The sequence below is a fragment of the Clupea harengus genome, chromosome 3, assembly GCF_900700415.2.
Source record: "Clupea harengus chromosome 3, Ch_v2.0.2, whole genome shotgun sequence".
Lineage (NCBI taxonomy): Eukaryota > Metazoa > Chordata > Actinopteri > Clupeiformes > Clupeidae > Clupea > Clupea harengus.
In genome coordinates this window covers 20,322,118-20,343,074 of record NC_045154.1, presented here as the reverse complement: position 1 = coordinate 20,343,074, position 20,957 = coordinate 20,322,118, and the positions used below count along the sequence as shown (strand labels likewise).

Here is a 20,957-nt window from a genome sequence, read left to right as displayed (position 1 = left end):
TATGCATAATGCATAACGCACATTATTAGCGGGACAAAAGATTGTGGGCTTTGCAGTATTTAAATCAGTTATGTCTAATTATTTCCTATAAAAATAGCCTATCTAGGGCAAAACCAATGAGATGTAACATTGTCTGTGGAGGGGGGACCTGGCAGAGTTGGCAGGAGTTCAGGAGAACAGAGGAGAGACGAACAGAACAGAGCGGAGCGGAGTGAGGATGCTGCAGGCTACATAAATATAACATGAACTCTCCAGGCCTGTGGCACCACAATGAAGGAGTGTTTAGGGGGATTTCGCTATGGCTGCCGCCACTGCTGGTCCAAAACTACCCGGCTTCCAGTATGATCAGGAAGAGGAGAGTGTGTGGATGTGTGTGAGTGTTTGGGGTAATACGATCACCATTCCGTGCATAGTTATGGGCCAGTGCGCCCCCCCCCCCCCCCGAAAATGGGGGAACTGTCTTTCCTACAAAGTGTGTAGGAAGATGGACACATTGATTTAAGCCTCTTAGATCAACAATACACTCACACACACATAAAGAAAAGGTCACAGTCATATGGACCTCAGTTTCCTGACAAGACCTTCTTGTTTGATGGCCAGCTTACAAAACAGAAAATGCTCCTAAATATTTGCAACTATTTTCTTGTGCCATGTGCACAAACATCTTTCCCAGCCTTAATGACAGGTGCTACATTTTCCTCAAGGTTAATGGACACCTTTCTGTCCAGTGTACCATTCAGGTAGCAGTTATGTAACATTTGTATTTATTGCCATGATGGTAAGACGTAAACTAATACAAGGTCAACTTTAAATGGTTCTAGTGTATGCCTCTGTATTTGGCATGTATTTCCCATCTATTTAGAGGCGCACTCCACCAAAATACCCAGCATATTTCTTTTCTCTCCTCTAACTTACTGTTCTTTACAAATAAAAAAGCCAAGGGCTTAGGACTGCAAATGTCCATGACCGCATTTGTAGTTCTACAGGGATTGTCTTAATTAATTTCAACCACATGTCTACTTGCCTTATTCAAAGCTGTCCCATACTCTATAGCAAATCCACGCGATGATGACAGAGGGTGTAATCGCTTGCTATGTGATTTAACAATGCGACTTTTTGATACTATTCATGTCTCTGGCTGTCCTTGACCCATAAGGAGCTTGTAATGTGGGCTATTTTCCTCCTTTGTATTTAGCCGAGGAATAGGCACCGCTGCGGAGAGCTTTCACCCCATCGTGGCAGCGGCCTCCCACCGGGACGCCACAAGCGCTTTAAAAAGCAGTCTCCAGGCGCGCGGTCATTTCAGGGGGAGTTCAGACCAGACAAGAGGGGCCCCCCATCTCGGCAGGGGGTCCATTTTGAAGGCCGCTCCGTCTCACTGCAGGGAAGCGAGGCTCAATCCGCGGGGCACCCCGCTGACGAAGACAGGGAGCACACCGTGTTATCCATGACAACGGCCAGGCAGCGCCGGCACGGTCAAAGAGCACACCGCGCAGGAGAGGGGCGAACAAAGCGAGCATGAGATTTAAAATATTTCACTCTGCTTTATAAACTGCAAACACGTCCCTTTTCTGTTAGCGAAATAAACGGCCGAAGAGACGGACGCTGTGATTGTGGCTGTTCCATAATCATCTGACCAGCAATCTTTAGACTAGTCCGGCTAATAGTACAAACCATACACACTGACGTTGTCAGGTTTTATTATTGAGAACACATGGCTTCGTTACATCTTAACTAACCTTTCGAGATAATTTCAAGATAGAGACATATCTAAGATTCACTTGTCTCAAGTAAGAAAACGAGCATAAACCCTTAGTTTGCAGGAGATAACCGAGTCAACGTCGTATAATGTTATTCACAAAACCGAATAAAACAAATGTACATTCCAAACCATACAATGGCCAAATCCCTTAAATAAAACGTTCGATTATAAACATTGGGTTTCGTGTAATGAAGAATTTAGCTAATTAAAATAGACTTCCTTATATTTTCGAAGGCTTCTCATAAGCACTAGTTACAAACCCATATCAGATAGGCAGATTGAAGAGGTTATGTCTCGAACAGGAGAGATAACAGCAGACAGAATAATGTAACTAAACGTGCTCCTAAAAATTCGCCAAACGTTCATTCCAGGCACCCCAGAGATAAGGACAAATCAAGAATGATGGACCGTCAGAAGTGTATGAGAGAACGGAGGAGAAATCCAGTCCATCTTTTTCCTTCCGCGCATTTCAGTTCCTCGAAGCTCCGTGTTTTGGCCCCGATCCGTACTTCAAGTTAAGCTGTAGTTTCCATGGCTGACCATGGTTTGGTGCTGTTGGCTCTCTCTGTCTGCTCAACCCAGGCTGTGCGGAGCTCCCTGCGGGATCAGAGCGCTCCCCCGCCGGGACCCTACTCTCACATCCTCCTGCTGGGACACGGCTACATTTCCAGCCAAGCCTGGCTTTATTATGTGTGTCTGCGCCGCAGCCCCGCCAGCAGTCAGATCGGGAGGCGGAGGGAAGACCAGAGTCAGGACAAAGAAAAAGGGAGAGAGAGGCTAGCGACCGCAAACATTTACGGGTTTTAGTTATTGAAAAGGGGGATACATACAAATATAAAATCCCCAAGGGTGAAAATGCAAGGTAAAACAGCACTGAGAGTGCCACCTTCTGAAAAATAACCGACGGGGGAGGGCGGTTCGGTGTGGGTAGCCTTGGTACAAGGCGAAAAAATACTTTGTTCCGATAACTGCACAAACAGAACCTCTAGAGAAGACTGCGTGGGAAAAGAAGAAATATCACAAGCTCGCTCGGAGAGAATCGTTTAATTGTTTAATTAAAGCAATCACATTATTGGGACGAACTGGCACCTCTCTCACGTCCGATCAGGTGTTAGAGTATTGCTGTATTAGCAGCAGCCGCGTCTGGAAACTCCGACGGTGCACTGGTGAAGCCGCTCCGCGAGCGTCTTCAACGGCAAAGGAACAAAAGACGGTCTCGGTAGAGTCATCGAAAACCACAAGTTCATTAAATTCTACAGGTTCCAGCCGCTGCTGAAGTTACATTGCTGGAATATCCGGATGCTGCGTCTCTCCATTGCTCACGACAAACCTCTTCCTCCAAGTGCCACAGGACTATAACACGGACCGAAGTTGCCGCATTGCAACAGGCAAAGTAAAAAAGACCAGCGAACTATCCATTCACAGCTTATGGTTGTTTAACACGAAAGGACAAAAGATCGATACAAGAAGATAAAATAGACCAACTAGGAGGAGATGTCCAGGCGAAAGCAGGCCAAACCGCGCTCCGTGAAAGGTAAGTGTGTATTTTAGTGAGACATGGAAAAAAAAACCTCACGAGAGGAAGTATGGCCAATGAGACTTCATGGCTAAATGTGGCGGGTATTGTGAATTTTTTTCTCGAATTTAACAAATTAATTTTGTCATTCAACCTGATGTTTTGCATTGTGTTTTCTGCGCAATAGTGTGACGAGTGAAGAGGCTGTAGTGTAAAACAAATTGTGTTGTTGACAAAGCTAAATCCTCCTTGCCCAACGAAGGCTCCTTGTTAGTTTGACGTTTAACACTTAGCTTTCAGGGGTTTTGGGTGACAGCAGTGGATGACAGCAATGTTTAAGGCCCATAGGCTTAAGTTGAAGGTGTTATTTTTTTTTGGAAGCTGCAGCGACACCGGTTAACGTTAAATGAAGTTCACGTGGGGTCTTTTGCAGGCATGCTTGTTTTGAAATTCCAGCGTGTGGGTTAAATGTTTCCAAATATATATGATTTTTGACAAGCCCAACGTTTACCCGATGCGCTTTTAAGTTTAGATTATATGTATTTTGTAATTTTTTTGAAAAATGCAATTTTTTAAATGTGGTCTCTATTTATTTGGGAGTGGCTTATCGATAGAACTCATTAGTTGCAGATTAGGAAGGGAGACCAGGTGCAGGAACAGGTTGAAAGTGGCTGTCCGAACTAGGCCTACATTTTATTTTTTTTAGGAAACATGAGAGTTGTTTTACGACATGCACAAATTGTACGTGCAGGAGACGCATTTCAACAGCTGAGCTTATCTTCCTTCTTGATATTGGTCACACGTCAATCAGGTATTGTGATTGTCAGTGGCGGGGTGTTTAGATTCATTCGTTTAGTCTTATCTGTCACTGGGCCTCCTGCAGACATGGAAAAACCCACAGTGAGCCAGCCGTCACCGACGGCAGACTGACGGCGAAAATCGAAATTTTATCATATCTCTATCAGCAATCACCACTTCCACATCATAGACGACTAGTCTTCAGCAAGACACAAGAAGATAAAAAAACTTTACACGAACTTGCTTTGCATTTGGTTTCCGAGCTCCCGTACAAACCAGATGGGCACCAGGGTGACCATGTGGTACAGTAGCCTATTAGACCCCCCACAACCCCACACTAATAACTGCCTTTTTCTCCTCTAATTACAATCTGCACTGATTATGGGCGACTCGTTTCGAACGCTCACTAGTGCATATCCTAATTGCGTTAGACAAACGACATCAAAACAACTGATCTGATTGGCGAATAGCCGCTTGTCACACACACTAACAGTGCTAAAAAATCGGCGCGAACTAGTTCTCTTGCCCTGATGGCCTGCTGGCTTGGCGCCGGAGATGTCACGACCCCTCTGAAACATCTCTGTCAGTGCGCATAAAGCGAGCCGTCTCGCCAGATTTTTTCCTCTTTGGCCAGGTCGCACTCTGCTTCAGCTGCACTTCACTTTCACGACAGTTTGTTGGTGGTTAATTGATCATTACAAATGTGTGCCATCTCTAGAGAGTGTTAGTGCATGACGTATCCTTTTTTTTTTTTTTTCTTGCCTTGCTTGGGCATATTAAAAATGCATATAGACAAAGATGTGCTATGCATGGTAAAAGGCCGAGCAAAGCTACCGTCTGTTTGAGATAAGGGTCAGCGATGCTTGGCGGTCATAGGCCAATTAAACATAGGCATTACGTGCCCCGGCTCCTATCTTACGGCAACACCTTGCCCAGACGTGTGCTCTTGCTGAACCGGGGAAGGGATGGCACGCTGCTCTAAGTACAAAGGATCATTTGTGTTACCGTGTCCTCACAGGATTCACCATCCCTCTCCCTCTGCACGCACGCACAGACACCCACACACACACTCTCACACACGCACGCACACACACACACACACACGTTGACAGATGTACTCGCTCCACAGCCATCAGACAGTGACTTGTTAACATGTCAGGCTACTTTGTGCCACTTAACTTCCCACTGCCTACAGTCCTGGGGCCAGCCAGTTCCAGGCAGGCAGACAGTCTGATGGTCTATTAAACGGAAAAACTGCAAATGCCTGCAGTCGTCTCTGCTCACCCTAAAAGCCCTGATTGGTATTTGTAATGAGCAAGCGATAGTGAGGGAGAGAAGCACTTATCAAAATATTATTTCTCCCAATTAATCCCTTTTTAATGTGTGTGTGTGCGTGCGCGCAGAGCGCCTGGCCAGAGCATTTCAGCTTCATATCTCCACTGGCCTCATGAGTGTTTCATGCATTATGTAGCGATGATTATTACTTAATTACACATTAATAAATCCTCTTCATTTGCGGGACATTAAGAGAGAATGAGTGCACATGACAGCCAGAGAGGGTGGGTGGGAGGGAGGGAGGGAGAGAGGGAGAGAGAGAGAGAGAGACTACTTCATTTTTTTTTGTGCTCTGTGCTGTTTACAGTCAATCAAATCACATAGGCCCTTTAACCCTGTGAAGGGGGAAGAATGTTGAGGCATCGTTTGTAGGGAGCAGGCTGAGCGAGCGGGGAGCTAATGGCATCACTTCCAATTCACCTCCCCTCTTCTCTCAGCTCCTCCCGGACCCGCTAACACACATTCCTCCAGTCTGTCTGTGTGTGTGTGTGTCTGTGTCTGCGTGCACACGTCTAAGATTTATGTCCGCCCTCTGTTTGTCTCACAGGCCAGTTTTATCTGCTGTGAAGGTGATGAGTGTTAATTTGCCAAAATGAAAAATGCATGTGTTTCATGCCTGGTGAGGTAGCTCTGTGCTACAGTTTTTTTTTTTATGATGTGATTTTAAATTGTGGTGTCTTTTCGTTGTGGCACAGAGGCCATGAAATTTCATTATGGCCTTCATACACACACACACACACACACACACACACACACACACACGTATATTTAATTATTACCGGGAAGCATTAAGAAGATACGTTAACAAGAACTAGCCATTCACCTGTGTGTAGAGAGTCTAGATCTTCTAAGTCTAGATCATGCTTAGTAATTTGTCTCGTAATTTTCAGATTTTGAGGATTTAAAGGAGGGGTGATATTAGAGGGAGAATGATAATATTGCCTGCTATACCACAGTAAGCTGATTTACCTGTGTGAAATGGCGAAAGAAGATATTTCAATATTTAGATTTGCAGTAATATTGCTGGCCTTGTATTGACACGTTGGAAGGAAAAAAAACAAAAGAATACTACAACAAAAAAGAGATTTTTATGCATCAGGTCCGTTTTTTTTTTTAGCTTTGCACATGACTGCAGTCTGTCTTGTAAGGGGTAGGAGGCACAAGCACACTAGCAATACAAAAGTGTTAAAACATGTTACCCATGGTAACACTGGTGCCGTGGTACAGGCATATCATCAGTGTGTGATTTTAACCTCGATACTTAACATAATGGTCTGTGATACCGTGCACATATGCCACCGCCGGTGGGACTAAATAAAACAAAATTAAGAATTTTGCACAGTATCAATAATATGTAAAAGAAAATACGGTGATAGAGAAATATATCATGTATGATTAGTATCCCACTCGTAGTGTCTGTGTACATCTGTGTATGGCAGACATGCGCGTGCTTTACACACACACACACACACACACACACACACACACACACCTTCTCTTGGCATCCCTCCGCTCTCCTCTCTTTCTACCACCATCTGGTTCTAACATTAAATGGCTTTTTTATTGTCACCTAGGCTTTTGGCAGCCATGCAGAAGTTTTCATTGGTCAATTGGCTGTTATAAAACACTGAAGCGAGTTACCACAGGGCTGCCGAGTCTCAAGCAGAGAGATCAGGCAGAGAAATCTACACACACACACACACACACACACACACACGTTTATGGGCATTTGCAGCTGCAGGCATGCTTCTTCTGTGTTTCTGTTCCACAGTGAAATATCTGAGAGGTCACTGTGTAACTGCAGAGGGCTCTGGCACACACTGATACACACCTCTGTAATACCCATTGGACTGCACACACGAGAGGTGGTGTGGAGGCTCCGTTGCTAATTCTGTGTTTGTGATTTACGTGTTCTGTGTTTGTGCCTTAATTTAAATGCATTTCATCTGCGTTCGTACGTTTTTATTTTTGTATGGTATTTGCTTTTGATGTTGTGTCTCATGTTGTGCGCGCTTAGGTTGTCGGAAAAGTATTTTTCTAGGTTTTGCAATGTGTAAATTACCGTGTGTGCCGGCTGATTTGACCTTTGACACCTCACCATAGAGATTAATTTGTTATTGGGACTGCCTCTCGCTGATCTGCTAATGCCAGTGTTTGTATTTGCACAGGCATATACGTGTTTGTGTGTGTGTGTTTGGATGTGTGTGTGTGTGTGTGTGCGTACACAAAGGAAGATGGGGAGAGAGTGAGAGAAAAAGAAAGAGAGAGACTGAATGTCTGTTGTTTTAACATAATGGGAGATGAACCACAAAATTGATTTTTCGGTCCCTCATTTTTCATTGGGCACACAGCATGAGTAATCAGTCCAACAACTCTGGCTACCTCAGGAGGACCTGGGAAATATGGCCCTGTTCTCCGTTTGAGTCCAGCAGTAGGGTTCTCCACTTAACTCCGGACCGCATTGTTTCTTCCTTCATTATGAAGCCCGAAACGCTCAAACATTCAGTACCAGCAGTCATTAGGACACACACACACACACACACGCAAACATACAAACACACAAACACACACACATGCCTAGTTTGCTCGCGTCTGTAAACAGTACTAGTTTGTTACATACTTTGGCTAGACAATTGTTATTTGAAAAGTAACAGCCTTATTTATTGTAATGGTTTTGAGTGTAGGATGTTTTGCACTATGCTTAAGAGTGGGCAACAGAACCAGCCCAAAGGTTTCCCACTCCTCTGTGAAAGAGTCTTCTGCTCCACCACAGCGGCCCCTACCGTAGCGGAGGAGTTGGCGCTCAGTGGCGCTAGAGAGGAGGACTGAAAAGAGAGGGAGATGGAGGAGAGAACCGGAGGAGAGAGGAGGGGTTAGGCTCCCCAGCGGGCCGTATGTCTGCCAATGACAACTCCTTATCAGCAGCCTGCCTGCTAGTTTTGTGTTGAAGGATCTGTCTTAATGTAAGAGCTCAGTCGTAGCCCGTGCCATTGTACCAGCTTAGCTGTCGGGTTTATCAGCACCGGGAGCGCACTGGGCCGGAACCGCAGACCACTCCAGGCCCGGCCCTGCTTACCCCCCCCCACCCCCCACCCCCCATCCCCATCCCCTCTGCTCCATGCCACGCCGCTCGCTTCTAAAGAGGAGGCGTCGCCAGGGCAACTCGCACTATTAATTCTGTTTGTGTTGTCACCCTATTTTTCTCCCCCCCTTTTTTCTTTTTGTCTTTTTTTTTTTTTTTTGGCAGACCCTTGCCTCTCCCCACCTCTCCACCCACACCCATCATCATCCTCCCCTCTACTCCTACCGCCCCCGCCTCCAAGCGCACCCCCCAACCCCCCCCCCCCACCCTTCACCCTGCCAAACCGCTCTCCCCAGGCAGCCGTTCCCAGTGGACCCTGGCCGCTCTAAGATGCCTAGCTCTGAAACCCGGATTGGGCTGCTGCAGGGGCTAGATTAAAAATGGCTGGTCGGGTGGAACAACATGTTCACATAAATAAACAAATGGCACAGCAGCCATTGAGGAAGCCGTGCGCTCCTGTGCACACAACGCGACGTCGCACGCACGGGTGACTGACTCCCACAGACGCAGACATAGACACACAAAGGAACAGTTGTAGTTTTTAACCATTTCTGTGACACCGCCACGTAGTAAAATAGGCCATGATTGTGACTGCATGAGGTGTAGTTATTCTCATTGTCTTGAGAATCATCACACTAAGGCTATGTTCAGACTGCAGGCAAACATGGCCGAAATCATTTGTTTATTTATTTTTATTATTATTATTTTTTTTTGCTGATATGTGACAGTGTCACAGTGTGAACAGCACAAATCACATGGATATCTGATCTTTTCGATTCTGATTTGGGCCACTTCCAAATGTGGTCCTAAATCAGATACAGGTCATTACAGGTGCAATGTGACCTCAGTCTGAACATTCATGTCGGAATTCATGCGTCACTCTGGATCGACATTTGTCACAATCCCGCGTTGGTGGGAGTCACGCGGTGAACACAAACATAGAAGACGGCTGCTCACACACTTCTCCACAGAAGTAGCAGCCATTGTTCCCCCAAAAAGCCATCAATAAAAATGTGTCTTTCTCTTCATCCTCATTATCATCAGCTCACGAAATAGCTGGCTTCCACTGCACATCAACCTATAAATCACACCGTAAACGTTGACTACGGGGGCCTCCCTGTTTACCTCCGTATGACCGCGTGCTGCGTGTGACATCTTGTTGTTGTTCTTTTGCACCTGCGGGTCAGTTCGTGACCGTGACCTGTTTACACGGGAATCTGATATTGGCCTCATTTAAAACCTAATGTGGATCTGAACAATAAATAGGAATTGAGGCTTGCAGTGTGAATGTATATTTAGTGTGACACTAACTCTTGGTGAGCTCTGCGAAGGTGTAATGGTTTTCTTCTGTAAGTGTCAGAGTGTGAGTGTGGTCCTCTGGCATAGGTAGTGATGTCTATTAGTGGGGCATTCATAGTACGTCTTTTAATGTGGGCAACTTCAGGCTGTTGTGGTTGGCCTGGCATCCAACACAGCAGAAAAAAGTTTCTGTGTCTTTTTTTTCCGTCTAATCCACTCAGTCTTGTCTATTGATTTCCCTGATTTGCATTGCTCCCCCAAGCTGTAGTTGTGCGGTCAACTAGTAGAGGAGTCTTGGAGATGGATACGACCTTTCACCATGTTATAGCGCCAGTGAGAAATTAACATGAGTTGGATGCATTTCAAATGTTTATTTCTTCACCTCAGCTCTGTCCTCTTCTCCCAATCACCCGAGCACCTCTCCGCTCTCCGGCCACCCTTCCTCTTCCTCACTCCCTCTCCACACCTCCTCTCCTTCCTCCACTCGGCTTCTCTCCTCAGTGGCGAGGCCCAGTGTTTCGCTACCTTGCCTCTCTCTCTCTCTCTCTCTCTCTTGGCTGTACATTAAACATAAGGAAAGGGGGCAATTAAAGTGTACTCACTCCACCTGGCTGATGCATATATTTATCGGGCAGGTTCTCCCTCGGACGGCCAGAGCCGATGAAGGCTGAGGGCCCTGTTAGTTTCTTTCTGTCTTCTTTTTTTTCTCCCTCCCTCCCTCTTTCCTTTTTTCTTTTTCTTTTTTTTTTAATTTGGGATGGAGGTTTGGGGAGGTTAGCGGGGGGCTTCGGGGGCTACTAATGAAGAGCTTTGGTGCTGCCCTGACCCCGGTCGACCCCTGGAGTCCACGCTGACCTCTCTGCAGGGCCCCAGGCCTCCCAGCGGCTCCCGCGCACAGGGCCCCGCTGAGGGGGGGGGGGGGGTGGGGTGGTTGAGGAGGAGGAGGAGGAGGAGGAGGAGGAGGAGAAGTGATGGGGGTGCATGCGGGGCCAGGAAGGCTTTGTGGAGCCGGAGGGCTCGACTGATCTCCCCGCACCCCTGTGTGGAAGAGCTGGTGCCCACGCACTGTTGGAGTGGATACTTGCATGCTCGCACACACACACACACACACACACACGCACACATGCACACATATGCAAACAAACACACTCATACGAATACACACACATACATACAAGATCTGATGCATTCATTGGTATGAATGTATACATCCCCCATCTACATTCACACACTCACATTTTAGGAAACTTACAAGCAGTGCATTAATATCATCTGCTTTATACACACACGCAAACACACACACAAAACTTCCAAACTGGTTCGTGTGTTGTCCAACCTATTGATTTCTGTGTTATGCCGAAAGAAAGTTTGAAAGGAAGTGTTGGGAAAGAGACGAGTCTGTAAGATTCCATGCCCCCGGTGCAGTCGGAGCCTCTGTTCTCCGGGAATGTGCTAAGTTAAGCACACACACACACACACACACACACACACACACACACACGGCTTTGATTAATTTACCACTGGTGTGCCCTGCGCTTGCTGGGATTGTGTTGTAAAAACGTGAACGCGTGCCTCTCTCAGAAATCAACACACGACGGTAGCATTAGCATCGAGAGTTGGTGCTGATGATGGACGGAGCTGACACTCAGTTTCGAGAATAAGACGGTAATGACTCCGCAGTACCCCGTGTCAGCGTTGCCATGTTACGGTTCCACTGAGCTCCCGGCACATCCATAACCGTCCGTTTTGTTCCTCGTATTAAAAAAAGTTCACAGACTGTGTGTGTAGACAAATCTCTCTTTCCCTTTTACAAACGATTTAACGACGGCGCTCACAGGCAGGAGAGAGGCTGTGGGGTGGTCGCCTCTGTGGACAGACAAGACAGGTCAGGCCTCAGGTTTGCCAGAGATTGGTGTTGGTCCTCACCTGTGTCACAGTGAGGCTTCAGCAGAGCACCTGCCACGTTATCTCACTAAATTGTTTTTTAGCCGTGAAGCAGTCCTCTCCCTTCTTCCATCCTGTTGCCTGGCATATGGGCATCTCTGTCCCTGGAAGCAGTTAGCGCAGTGAGCGTTTAGCTCCTTCAGAGTCAGCCTGTCATGGCAGAGCCGTTCCTCCCCACTGGCCTCTCCAGCCTTGGCTGAGAGAAAGGCTGCATGGGCCTCAATGTCGTGTGTGTGTGTGTGTGTGTGTGTGTGTGTGTGTGTGTGTGTGTGTTCTTCACTTCTGTGTTTTCTTGCCCGTTTTTTTCTCTGCTACTTCTCTCTCTCTCCGTCAAAGAACGTGCACCTCCCGTCGGGAGGCGAATAATAAAGCGTGCAAACAGCGGGGTGATACTGGAGAAACAATTAATGTCATTCTCTGTTTCAGAGTGGAGGGAAGGGAGGGAACAGAGAAAAAGAGAGACAGGGAGAAAGAAAGGGGCTAAAAAGATTTACAATAATGACATTTACAAAGCGTGTGTGTGAGGTGTTGCTATTCATCGCTAACAGTTTATTTTTATTTTTATATAATTTGTTTTATTTTTATTTTTTTATTAATCTGCGTCTGTTTTCTCTATGACACACACAGACACACACAAACACCCTAAAAATAAATGCTTGTCTGTTCATATCTGGACGCTTAAGACGAAAGCAGAGTCCTGCCTGTCATGATCCTCCTTTGGCTCCTCTTCTTAACTCTACTGTTACTCTACTGTTACTCTGTTGTAACTCTGCTGTATCGCATGCATCGATACGATCACCGTTAAATAAATAGCTAAAGCACTGGCCCATGGAAATGTGCTTCTCTTAATAAGACCCAGAGCAGACTTGTGTGTGTGTGTGTGTGGGGGGGGGGGGGGCACTTCTTAGGATGCCGTCCTTATCCTGGCCTTGTGGCCGTCGACCCGACACACAAGGACGAGTCCGCTACCGGACACAGGATGGGCGAGGAGTGTGGAATTCTTTAACAACAACAAAAAAGTTTCCCCCTCCTTGCACACCACCCATTGCACCACACCTCCACCACCACCTCCGCCACCACTACCACTACCACTTACACCAACACCACTACCACTTACACCTCCTCCACCACTACCACTTACACCAACACCACTACCACTTACACCTCCACCACTAACACCGGTAACACCACCACAACCCCACCACCACCAATAGTAACACAACCACAACCCCACCCCACTGAAGTCTGGGTTTACTCTACCCCACTCCTCTTCACTCCATCCCTGCAGTTTTTTTTCTTCATTTGTCTGTCTGTCTGTCTGTCTCTCCCTCCTCTCCCTCATCCTTCCTTCTCTCTCTAATAAATGCTTCATGTCACCATCAAACAGGGGGCCTGCCTGGTTCCTGGGCTGGTAGAGAGGGAGGGCCTGCAGAAAGAGAATAGGATATGGCAGGGCAAGAGAGCTTATGTGTGGTGGGGCCTTGTTGTGAGTCAGTGTAGGGGGGCGGAGGGCTCTTTTAAAAATGTAGAGCTTTTCTCTCTCTCTCTCTGTTTTTTTTGCTGTTGTTGGTCTGTTATTCTCCTCTCTCCCCCGCCTGCTCCTCTGGACGGTCGGCTGTTGACCGGCAGCACTGATAAGGCGCTTGGGGAGCCATCCGTCAGGAGCTGCACACACGCTCAATCATGCAGCCCTTTGTCTGATGACCTGTGTGTGTGTGTGTGAGAGAGAGAGAGAGAGTGTGTGTGTGTGTGTGTGTGTGTGTGTGTGTGTGTGTGTGTGCGTGGGCTCGGCTATCCGCTAACCGCAGCAGCACCATGCATATATATAATATCAACACACGCTCACACTCTCACTAGAGCTTCAGCTTGAGCGCGAACTCTGCGCTCCCAGACCGACAGCAGTCTGTTTGAGTTTGTTAGCCTGACGGGCTGTCAGTACAGTGTAGCGCATTCTCGCAAGTGCCAATGCACACTGCCATTGTGTGCTGAATGGGCCTATTGCCATGTCTGTCTTCTATCGGTCACTGTAATAATCGGTCCAGGTCTCTGTTCCTCATGTTGTGTTTTTGTGTGTTACACTGAACATGGCACCACAAAGACGCTACTGGTGGTTTTTTTTCCCCCATGCAGTTTTTTTTTTTCTTTGTACACATTCCCCTGTTAGTTCTGAGCTCAGACAACTTTTTAGTTTCAGCGAATCGCAACCTTAACCTGAACTTTTTGGAGACTTTGCCAACCTAAATAACCAGCCGAAGATGCCTCACATCAATTTGTTCTTTGTTAAACTTTCACTCGTCTGGAGCCACCTTCTGATCCGGGCACAGTGATGGTTATCCATTATGCATACATGGATGGAGTTTTTCTTTCTTTCTTTTTTCTTTCTTTTTTTACGCAGGTCTGGGAACAGTGTGTGGGAGAGGGCTTTTGTAATCCAGGTGCTGCCTTAGGGCCAGTGCTGTCCTGCTGGTGTGTGTAGGTGTTGGGGAGGGAAAGGGGTTGGGAGGTAGTTATGGGGGGGGGGCATTTGAAGGCCAGATCTGTGTGTGAGAGACGCTGCTTGTGATCATGCTTAAGAGGTGATGGGTGATTAATTTAGCACACTTTCACATAGTTACTCTTACTCACTCACACTCACACACACACACACACAGACAGGTGCATGCATTCACTCACGCACGCATGCACACACACACATACACACATACATACATATACCACGTATACAATATCTTTTTTGTAAATGTGTTTAGAAATTGGAAACGCCTCCCCACCAAGAAACAAAAGAAAACAAAACCCATAAACAAAACAAGGGGACCAAAAGGGAAAGGGGCCTCTTGAAGCCCAAACAAAGCGAGCGTGCGCCCGTCTCTGAAGGAGCTTGATGGCGGAGTTAATCTGTCCTCCGGTGCCACAAAAGGACCAAGGAACCGGCGGAGAGGGGAGGGGAGTGTGTGTCTGTGTGCTGTAATGCCTAATCAAGTCTGTATCAAACTAAATAATGCCGTAGCGTGAAATTGGAAGCTCAAGTCAAAAAGCACTCCCCGGCTTGTTCTACAGGATAAGGCAATTAGAGCCTTCCATTCTTAAAACCCCTTTCACTGGCAGCCAAGGGCTCACTCACTCATTGTATGCTTGTGTGTGTGTGTGTGTGTGTGTGTGTGTGTGTGTGTGTGTTTGAATGTTTGGTGTTTTGGGAGGTGTGTGTGTGTGTGTGTGTGTCATGCCATGCCGCGTCGCTCTCCCTTTCCGAGCCCTTATCTCCTCTGAGCTCGATGGGGGTTTTTGTTGGTGGTACACTCCAAGCTCATCTATTTCTGGAGGGTCCCCAAAGACTCAGGCGATCCTGAGAGGCCCCCCTCCTCCTCCTCCTCCTCCTCCTCCTCCTCCTCCTTTCTCTCCTTCTCCCGCTCCTCCTCCTCCTCCTCCTAGGTCACAGGCGTCAAACGCTCTGCTTTTTCTGCCCTTCTCTGCTGAGTAGGTGTCAATGAGGGCTGGTGAGAGGAGAGGAAAGGAAAGGAGAGATGAGGAGAGAGGAGATGAGAGGAGATGAGAGGAGAGAAGAGGGAAGAAGCACTAATAGGGCGTTCTTGTAGGGCTGTTTGTTTTTTCCTGTTGTGAAGAGGTGTGTGTGTCTATGTATGTGTGTGTGTGGAGGGAGAGGGGTGTTCTGCCAGCCCCTGTCCCCGTTTGATGGCATCATTGCGGCGGGAACGCGATTACGCCGTTGTCCCAGGCGTCCGCGCCTGTGAACCCATGTCATGCTCAATGACAGAGTGAGGCAGCCGCTGTGATTTAATCATGTCTGCTTCTCTGCTCTGCTCTGCTGTGCTGTGCTACTCTCTCCTCTCCTCTCCTCTCCTCTCCTCGCCGCTCCTCTCCTCTCCTCTCCTCTCCTCGCCGCTCCTGTCTTCTCCTCTTCTCTCCGCTCCACTCCGCTCGTCTTCCTCCTCCGCTGCTATTCGCGTCACTTCCCACCCTGTCTTCATCATTCCTGTTTCCCTCTCCCTTGTATTTCTCTCTTTCTCTCTCTCTCTCTGTGTCTGTCTGTCTCTTTCTATCCCTCTCTCTCTGTGTCTTTCACTATCTCTGTTCCCCCCCTCTCTCTCTCCATTTCTCTTTGTTTCTCAGCCCTCTCCCTCTCTCTTTGGTGTTTATGTACAAGCTGCAGGTATATTGAAAACATTTTTCCTCGTGGCTTTGACAGGAGAGACGGGTGAAAAACAAACTCCAGATCTGAGAGCCCCTTTAATCTCAGCTGTGTAGCTCGCTTCCGAACATGCCGAATATACAGCAGCCTGTCTCTGTGTGTGTGTGTGTGTGTGAGTTTGAGTGTGTGTGAGAGAGAGAGAGAGAGAGAGAGTGTGAGGATAAATAAATTAAACTTTAATGTGCCTCTTTATGTGTTGAGTGCCGGATTTGGTTTGTGGATTGACAAGCCCTTCATTTCAGTGTGAGTGTGTGTGTGTGTGATTGTATTTGTGTTATTTGCAATATGTTTGTTTTTCTATACCCAGTATATATTTGTGTTTGTGCATGAGTGTCTGTGTGTGTGTGTGTGTGTGTGTGTGTGCGTGTGTGTATGCGTGTGGTTTACTTGGGATATGTTTTTTTGCTGTGTGTGTGTGTGTGTGTGTGTGTGCGCGCATCCCTAGCTACTTGGGACAAAGGTGCAGATGGTGGGGGTGTTGGGGGTGAAGGAAAAGGGTTGGTTGACTCTGCACCCAGGGCTTTCCTCAGGAAGAGGCCACTGACGACACAAGCAGGAAACATTGCCATGATCTGCCAGGAATGTGCCACAATGTGTGTGTGTGTGCGTGTGTGTCTGTAGTCCTGTTGTTTGTGTAACCAAGTGAGTGAAAGGTTGCACTTTGTGCATGTAGGAGCCAGCTCGTTCTGAGGCAGTGGAGTTTCCTGCTTTTGTGCTCAGGCCTGTGGATGTGGATGTGGATGTGGCTGAGGAGTCCGTCCTGGTTAGTTTGTATCCCCTCTGACAGAGTGCTGTCTCACCGGGCAGACTCCGACGCTTTAAACAGCTGACTAGTGTCACAATGAGCTGTGTGTGTGTGTGTGTAGGTGTGTGTGTCTGGTATGGTAAAAGGAATGCAAGTTGTTGGAAATACCATGCTTATATGTTTTGTTATTATTTTTATTATTATTTATTTGAGCTGCCAGTGGGTGTGCTGTGCTGCAGTGCTTACATATTGTGCAGTAGTAAATGTATTTGCAGACGTAACCTGCTGTTTTCTGAATTGAAAGTGTGTTTTGTCTTTGAGAGAGAGAGACAGATTAAGTGTGAGAGTAATTGCCCTCTTATTATAAATACTGTTTGACAAAGATGGCCATGGGAGACTAAAATGGGTCTTGGAGGAATCATAGAGAGATGTTTGATGAATTGTATTTTCTTTATCCAACGTAAGACGCTTTTGAAAAACAACTTTTTAATCGAATGACCATCAAGAACTCTTGTTCTCTTCTATCTGTGTGTGTGTGTGTGTGTGTGTGTGTGTGTGTGTGTGTGTGTGTGTGTGTGTGTGTGTGTGTGTGTAATCTAATATAATTATATAAATTCATGCTTTAAATAGATCTGCATGTGCTCCCCTCTCCTCTCTCCACGTTCCTGTGGACTGCAGCGACTAGGATCTGGCACGTGTGTGTGTGCTGCAACCCGTGTAATTCTTCTGTTTTACGGCAAACTGTTACACTGCATGGGAATATGGGCCCGTCCACATCTGTCAATTGTGGGGTGCCTGGTTCACCCCGGCATATGCCAGGAAGAGACCCGCCAGCCAGCCAGGCTGAGGCACGGCTCTCCTCTGATGCAATGCTAGCATCTCGCCAGCTAGCACAGCAGAGAGAGAGAGAGGGGGGGGGGGGGGTGTTAAGAGAAAGATGGAGGGAGAGAAGGAGAGATGAGGAGAAGGAGATGGACGGTGAGAGGAAGAGATGAGACCAGTCGAGAGGACGTATTGAAAGGGAAAGGTGTAGCTGGAGACGAACCGCAATAGGGAGCGACAGCAGAATAGATGGAAAGGGAGAGCGAGAAGACGAGGGAGAGCGAGAAGACGAGAGAGAGAGAGAGAGAGAAGCCCCATGCTTGGCTTGGACCGATCGTCAGGTTCTCGGGAGCCGCAGGAAAGCGCAGCCTCACCGCGAGCATCCTCCCACTCCTGCACTCCTCCTTCCAGCATCCCTCTGTCCACCCCCTCCTCTCTCGCCAAACTTCCTGTCCCTCACTCGTCCACTTGTGTTTCCCACTCTTTTCTTTAGCTTTCTCTATTTTTCTTTCTCTCTTGGTCTCTCTCCCCGTCTCCCTCATTCCCCATCTTTCTCTCTCTGACTGACTGACTGACAGACAGACAGACAGACAGACAGACAGACAGACAGACAGACAGACAGACAGACAGACAGACAGACAGACAGACAGACAGACAGACAGACAGACAGACAGACAGACAGACAGACAGACAGACAGACAGACAGACAGACAGGCTGGCTCGGTTCCTCTCCCCATCGCTCCATGCTGCTCTCCTCTGCAGTCCTCATCAGGCTTTACCGTGCCTCTCTGCCATCTAAGCCTTCAGCTGCTCCTCCACCCACCCAACCCCCCCCCGCCCCTTCCTCAGCCATTAGTGCTTTTCTGGTCAGCCGTGGCGGGGTTTGTGTGTGTGTGTTTTTTTTAAGGCTGTTTTGTGCGGCAGGGCAGTTTCGGCGCTGATAAAAGTATTTGGTTAATCAGCTTCCGTCCCCGTCCCCTGCTCCCGCGGCTTGGAGGACGGGCCATTGAAGTGGAGGCCTCCCCCCGGGGCCGGGAGGGCCGGCTCGACTCCACTCCGCTCGGCTTTGCCGTTTAGATTGGCGCCAGGCTCGGCCAGTGCCGGCGCAGGCCCCCTCGCTCCCTGAGGGACGCGGCAAGCCGGCCAATAGGAGAGGGCGGTGAGGGATCCAGAGGAGAGGTGGCGGGGGCGGGGCCTTGTCAGATGGGTCCTGTCCAGCAGGAAATGCCAGCAGCACCCCCCCCCCCCCACTCCATCCCCCCTCCCCCGGGCTTCCCTCCAAAGCCTGATTGGACACGGTGACCCATTTGAGCGATAAGAGCCCCCGCTGCTCCATCTCCGCCCGCCTGCTCCTCCGCACGCCGAGCCGGGCCGGGCTGGGCCGCACGGCACCCTGGGAGTTCTCATCCCTGTCATCCCGGCCACGCTACTGCTGTGACGACGGCTTTGCGGGGTGGGGGGGTCGGGGGGGGTTTGGATGGGAGGGGGACAAAGGAGAGTGGTGGAGGGGGGGTAGAGGGGCAGGGATAAGAAAGATAGGGATTGACTGACAACTGGGCCAAGAGGAAAAGCCAGCAACAGTGCAAAAAGAGAGAGAAAGAGAGAGAGAGGGAGAGAAAAAGAGAGAGAGAGAGTGACAGAGGAGAGAGAAACACAGACAGATAAACAGCAAGAGAGGGGGGTAGAGAAAAACTGGGTAGGAGAAAATAACGACGAGCGAATTGCCGTGGCAACGGTCCTGTCACTTGCCGAGTGACTAATGACTAGCGGCGTGTAAATATTTGCCCTACGTGGCGTATCTCTTCAGTGATGATTGCCAAGCTGATGCATGTGCTGTCGCGTGCTAGCCTTTTCCACTGACCTCTGTTTACCAGACGCTGTCTAAACGCCAACAACCAACACCGCTTCTGCATCCCTCCACAGCAAACCGAACAGGCTCTTCTGTCTGCTTGAATGTGTGTGTGTGTGTGTGTGTGTGTGTGTGTGTGTGTGTGTGTGTGGGTATGTGTGTTTACATTTGTCTGACTGTGCATGCCACTGCACTGCCACTGCGTGCGTGTGTGTGTGTGTGTAAGTGTCTGTCTGCCTGCTCATATGTGTCTCTGTCTGTGGTTGTATCACAGTTTATTTTGTGTGTGTGTGTGTGTGTGTGTGTGTGTGTGTGTGTGTGTGTGTGTGTGTGTGTGTGTGTGTGTGTGTGTGTGTGTGTGTGGGTATGTGTGTTTACATTTGTCTGACTGTGCATGCCACTGCACTGCCACTGCGTGCGTGTGTGTGTGTGTAAGTGTCTGTCTGCCTGCTCATATGTGTCTCTGTCTATGGTTGTATCACAGTTTATTTTGTATGTGAGCGTAAGATAGAAAAGAATATGTGTGGGTTTGTGTGTGTGTGTGTGTGTGTGTGTGTGTGTGTGTCTGAGTGAGTGGAAAGTGCTCGTTTTCATCAGTGTGATTATTGGAATCAGACTGATTGTGTATATGTGAACGCACGGATGAGAGAGAGTGTGAAGTGGATCTCTGTATGCAGTGAGTCAAATGCCCAAAAGCTTCCTAAATCTCATTTCACAGTTAAGTCTGCAATTTGGCCACGCAACCGTCACTGTTTTGTGTGTGTAGAGCGCACGTCTAAGCCGTTCACTTAGGTGATCTGAAAGAATTTAATGGCGTTTGTGTTACAGTGCATAAATATTCTTTTGGGCCCTTTTAAAACCACTCATCATTTTGGTTTGATGCTTAGATGTGTGTGTGTGTGTGTGTGTGTGTGTGTGTTTTTCTTTTTGCGTACCTCATGCATGCATTGTATTGATGCATATGTTGGTGTGTCTCTGTGTCAGATTGGGCTACATTTTGGTGTCTGTCTGTCTGTCTGTCTGTCTATCTCTGTGTGTGTGTGTGTGTGTGTGTGTGTGTGTGTGTGTGTGTGTGTGTGTGTGTGTGTGTGTGTGTGTGTGTGCGCTTGTGTGCGTGCATGCGTGCGTGTGTGTGGATGCGGCTGCCTGCATGCGATGCAGCTGAGTGCCTCCGTTAGCAGAGACGAGCTCGCCTAACATGGCCTCCTCCCTGGAGGGCGGCTTGACTTGCGCCGGGAGACGGTGCCGCGCGTGTTCCCGTCATCCTGCCCGCTATTAAAAGCCATTAAGCCACGCAGAACAAGGCAGGCTTTTATCTTTCATTAATTATCTGGAAAGCAAAGGCTCTCTGTCTCTTCTGGCTCCCCTTGTCTTCACCAGAGGCTAGTTGTGTGTGTGTGTGTCTGTGTGCATGTGTGTGTGTGTGTGATGATGATGATGATGATGATGATGATGATGATGGCTAGGTGGGATGAAGGGTACCGTAAAAGATTGCTGTGTAGAGACTGACAGGACTGGCTGCTGGGGTAACTATACAGGTTTGATTAACTCAACCACACACTTGAAACTGAGGGAGTATACAAATGCATGATTAACTG

At 48.1% G+C, this 20,957-nt stretch overlaps 1 protein-coding gene across 2 annotated transcripts in view; it reads left to right on the top strand.

Annotated features, from left to right (window-relative positions):
* Nucleotides 1–2,106: 2,106 nt before the first annotated feature.
* Nucleotides 2,107–20,957, top strand: part of znf423 (zinc finger protein 423) — a 157,272-nt gene continuing 138,421 nt past the window's right edge. For both annotated transcript variants that reach the window (XM_031564908.2, XM_031564907.2), the window contains exon 1: nt 2,107–3,296. In XM_031564908.2, the coding sequence (XP_031420768.1) occupies nt 3,257–3,296 (40 nt within the window). In that variant the 5' untranslated portion in view covers nt 2,107–3,256. The remainder of the gene's footprint in view (nt 3,297–20,957) is intronic.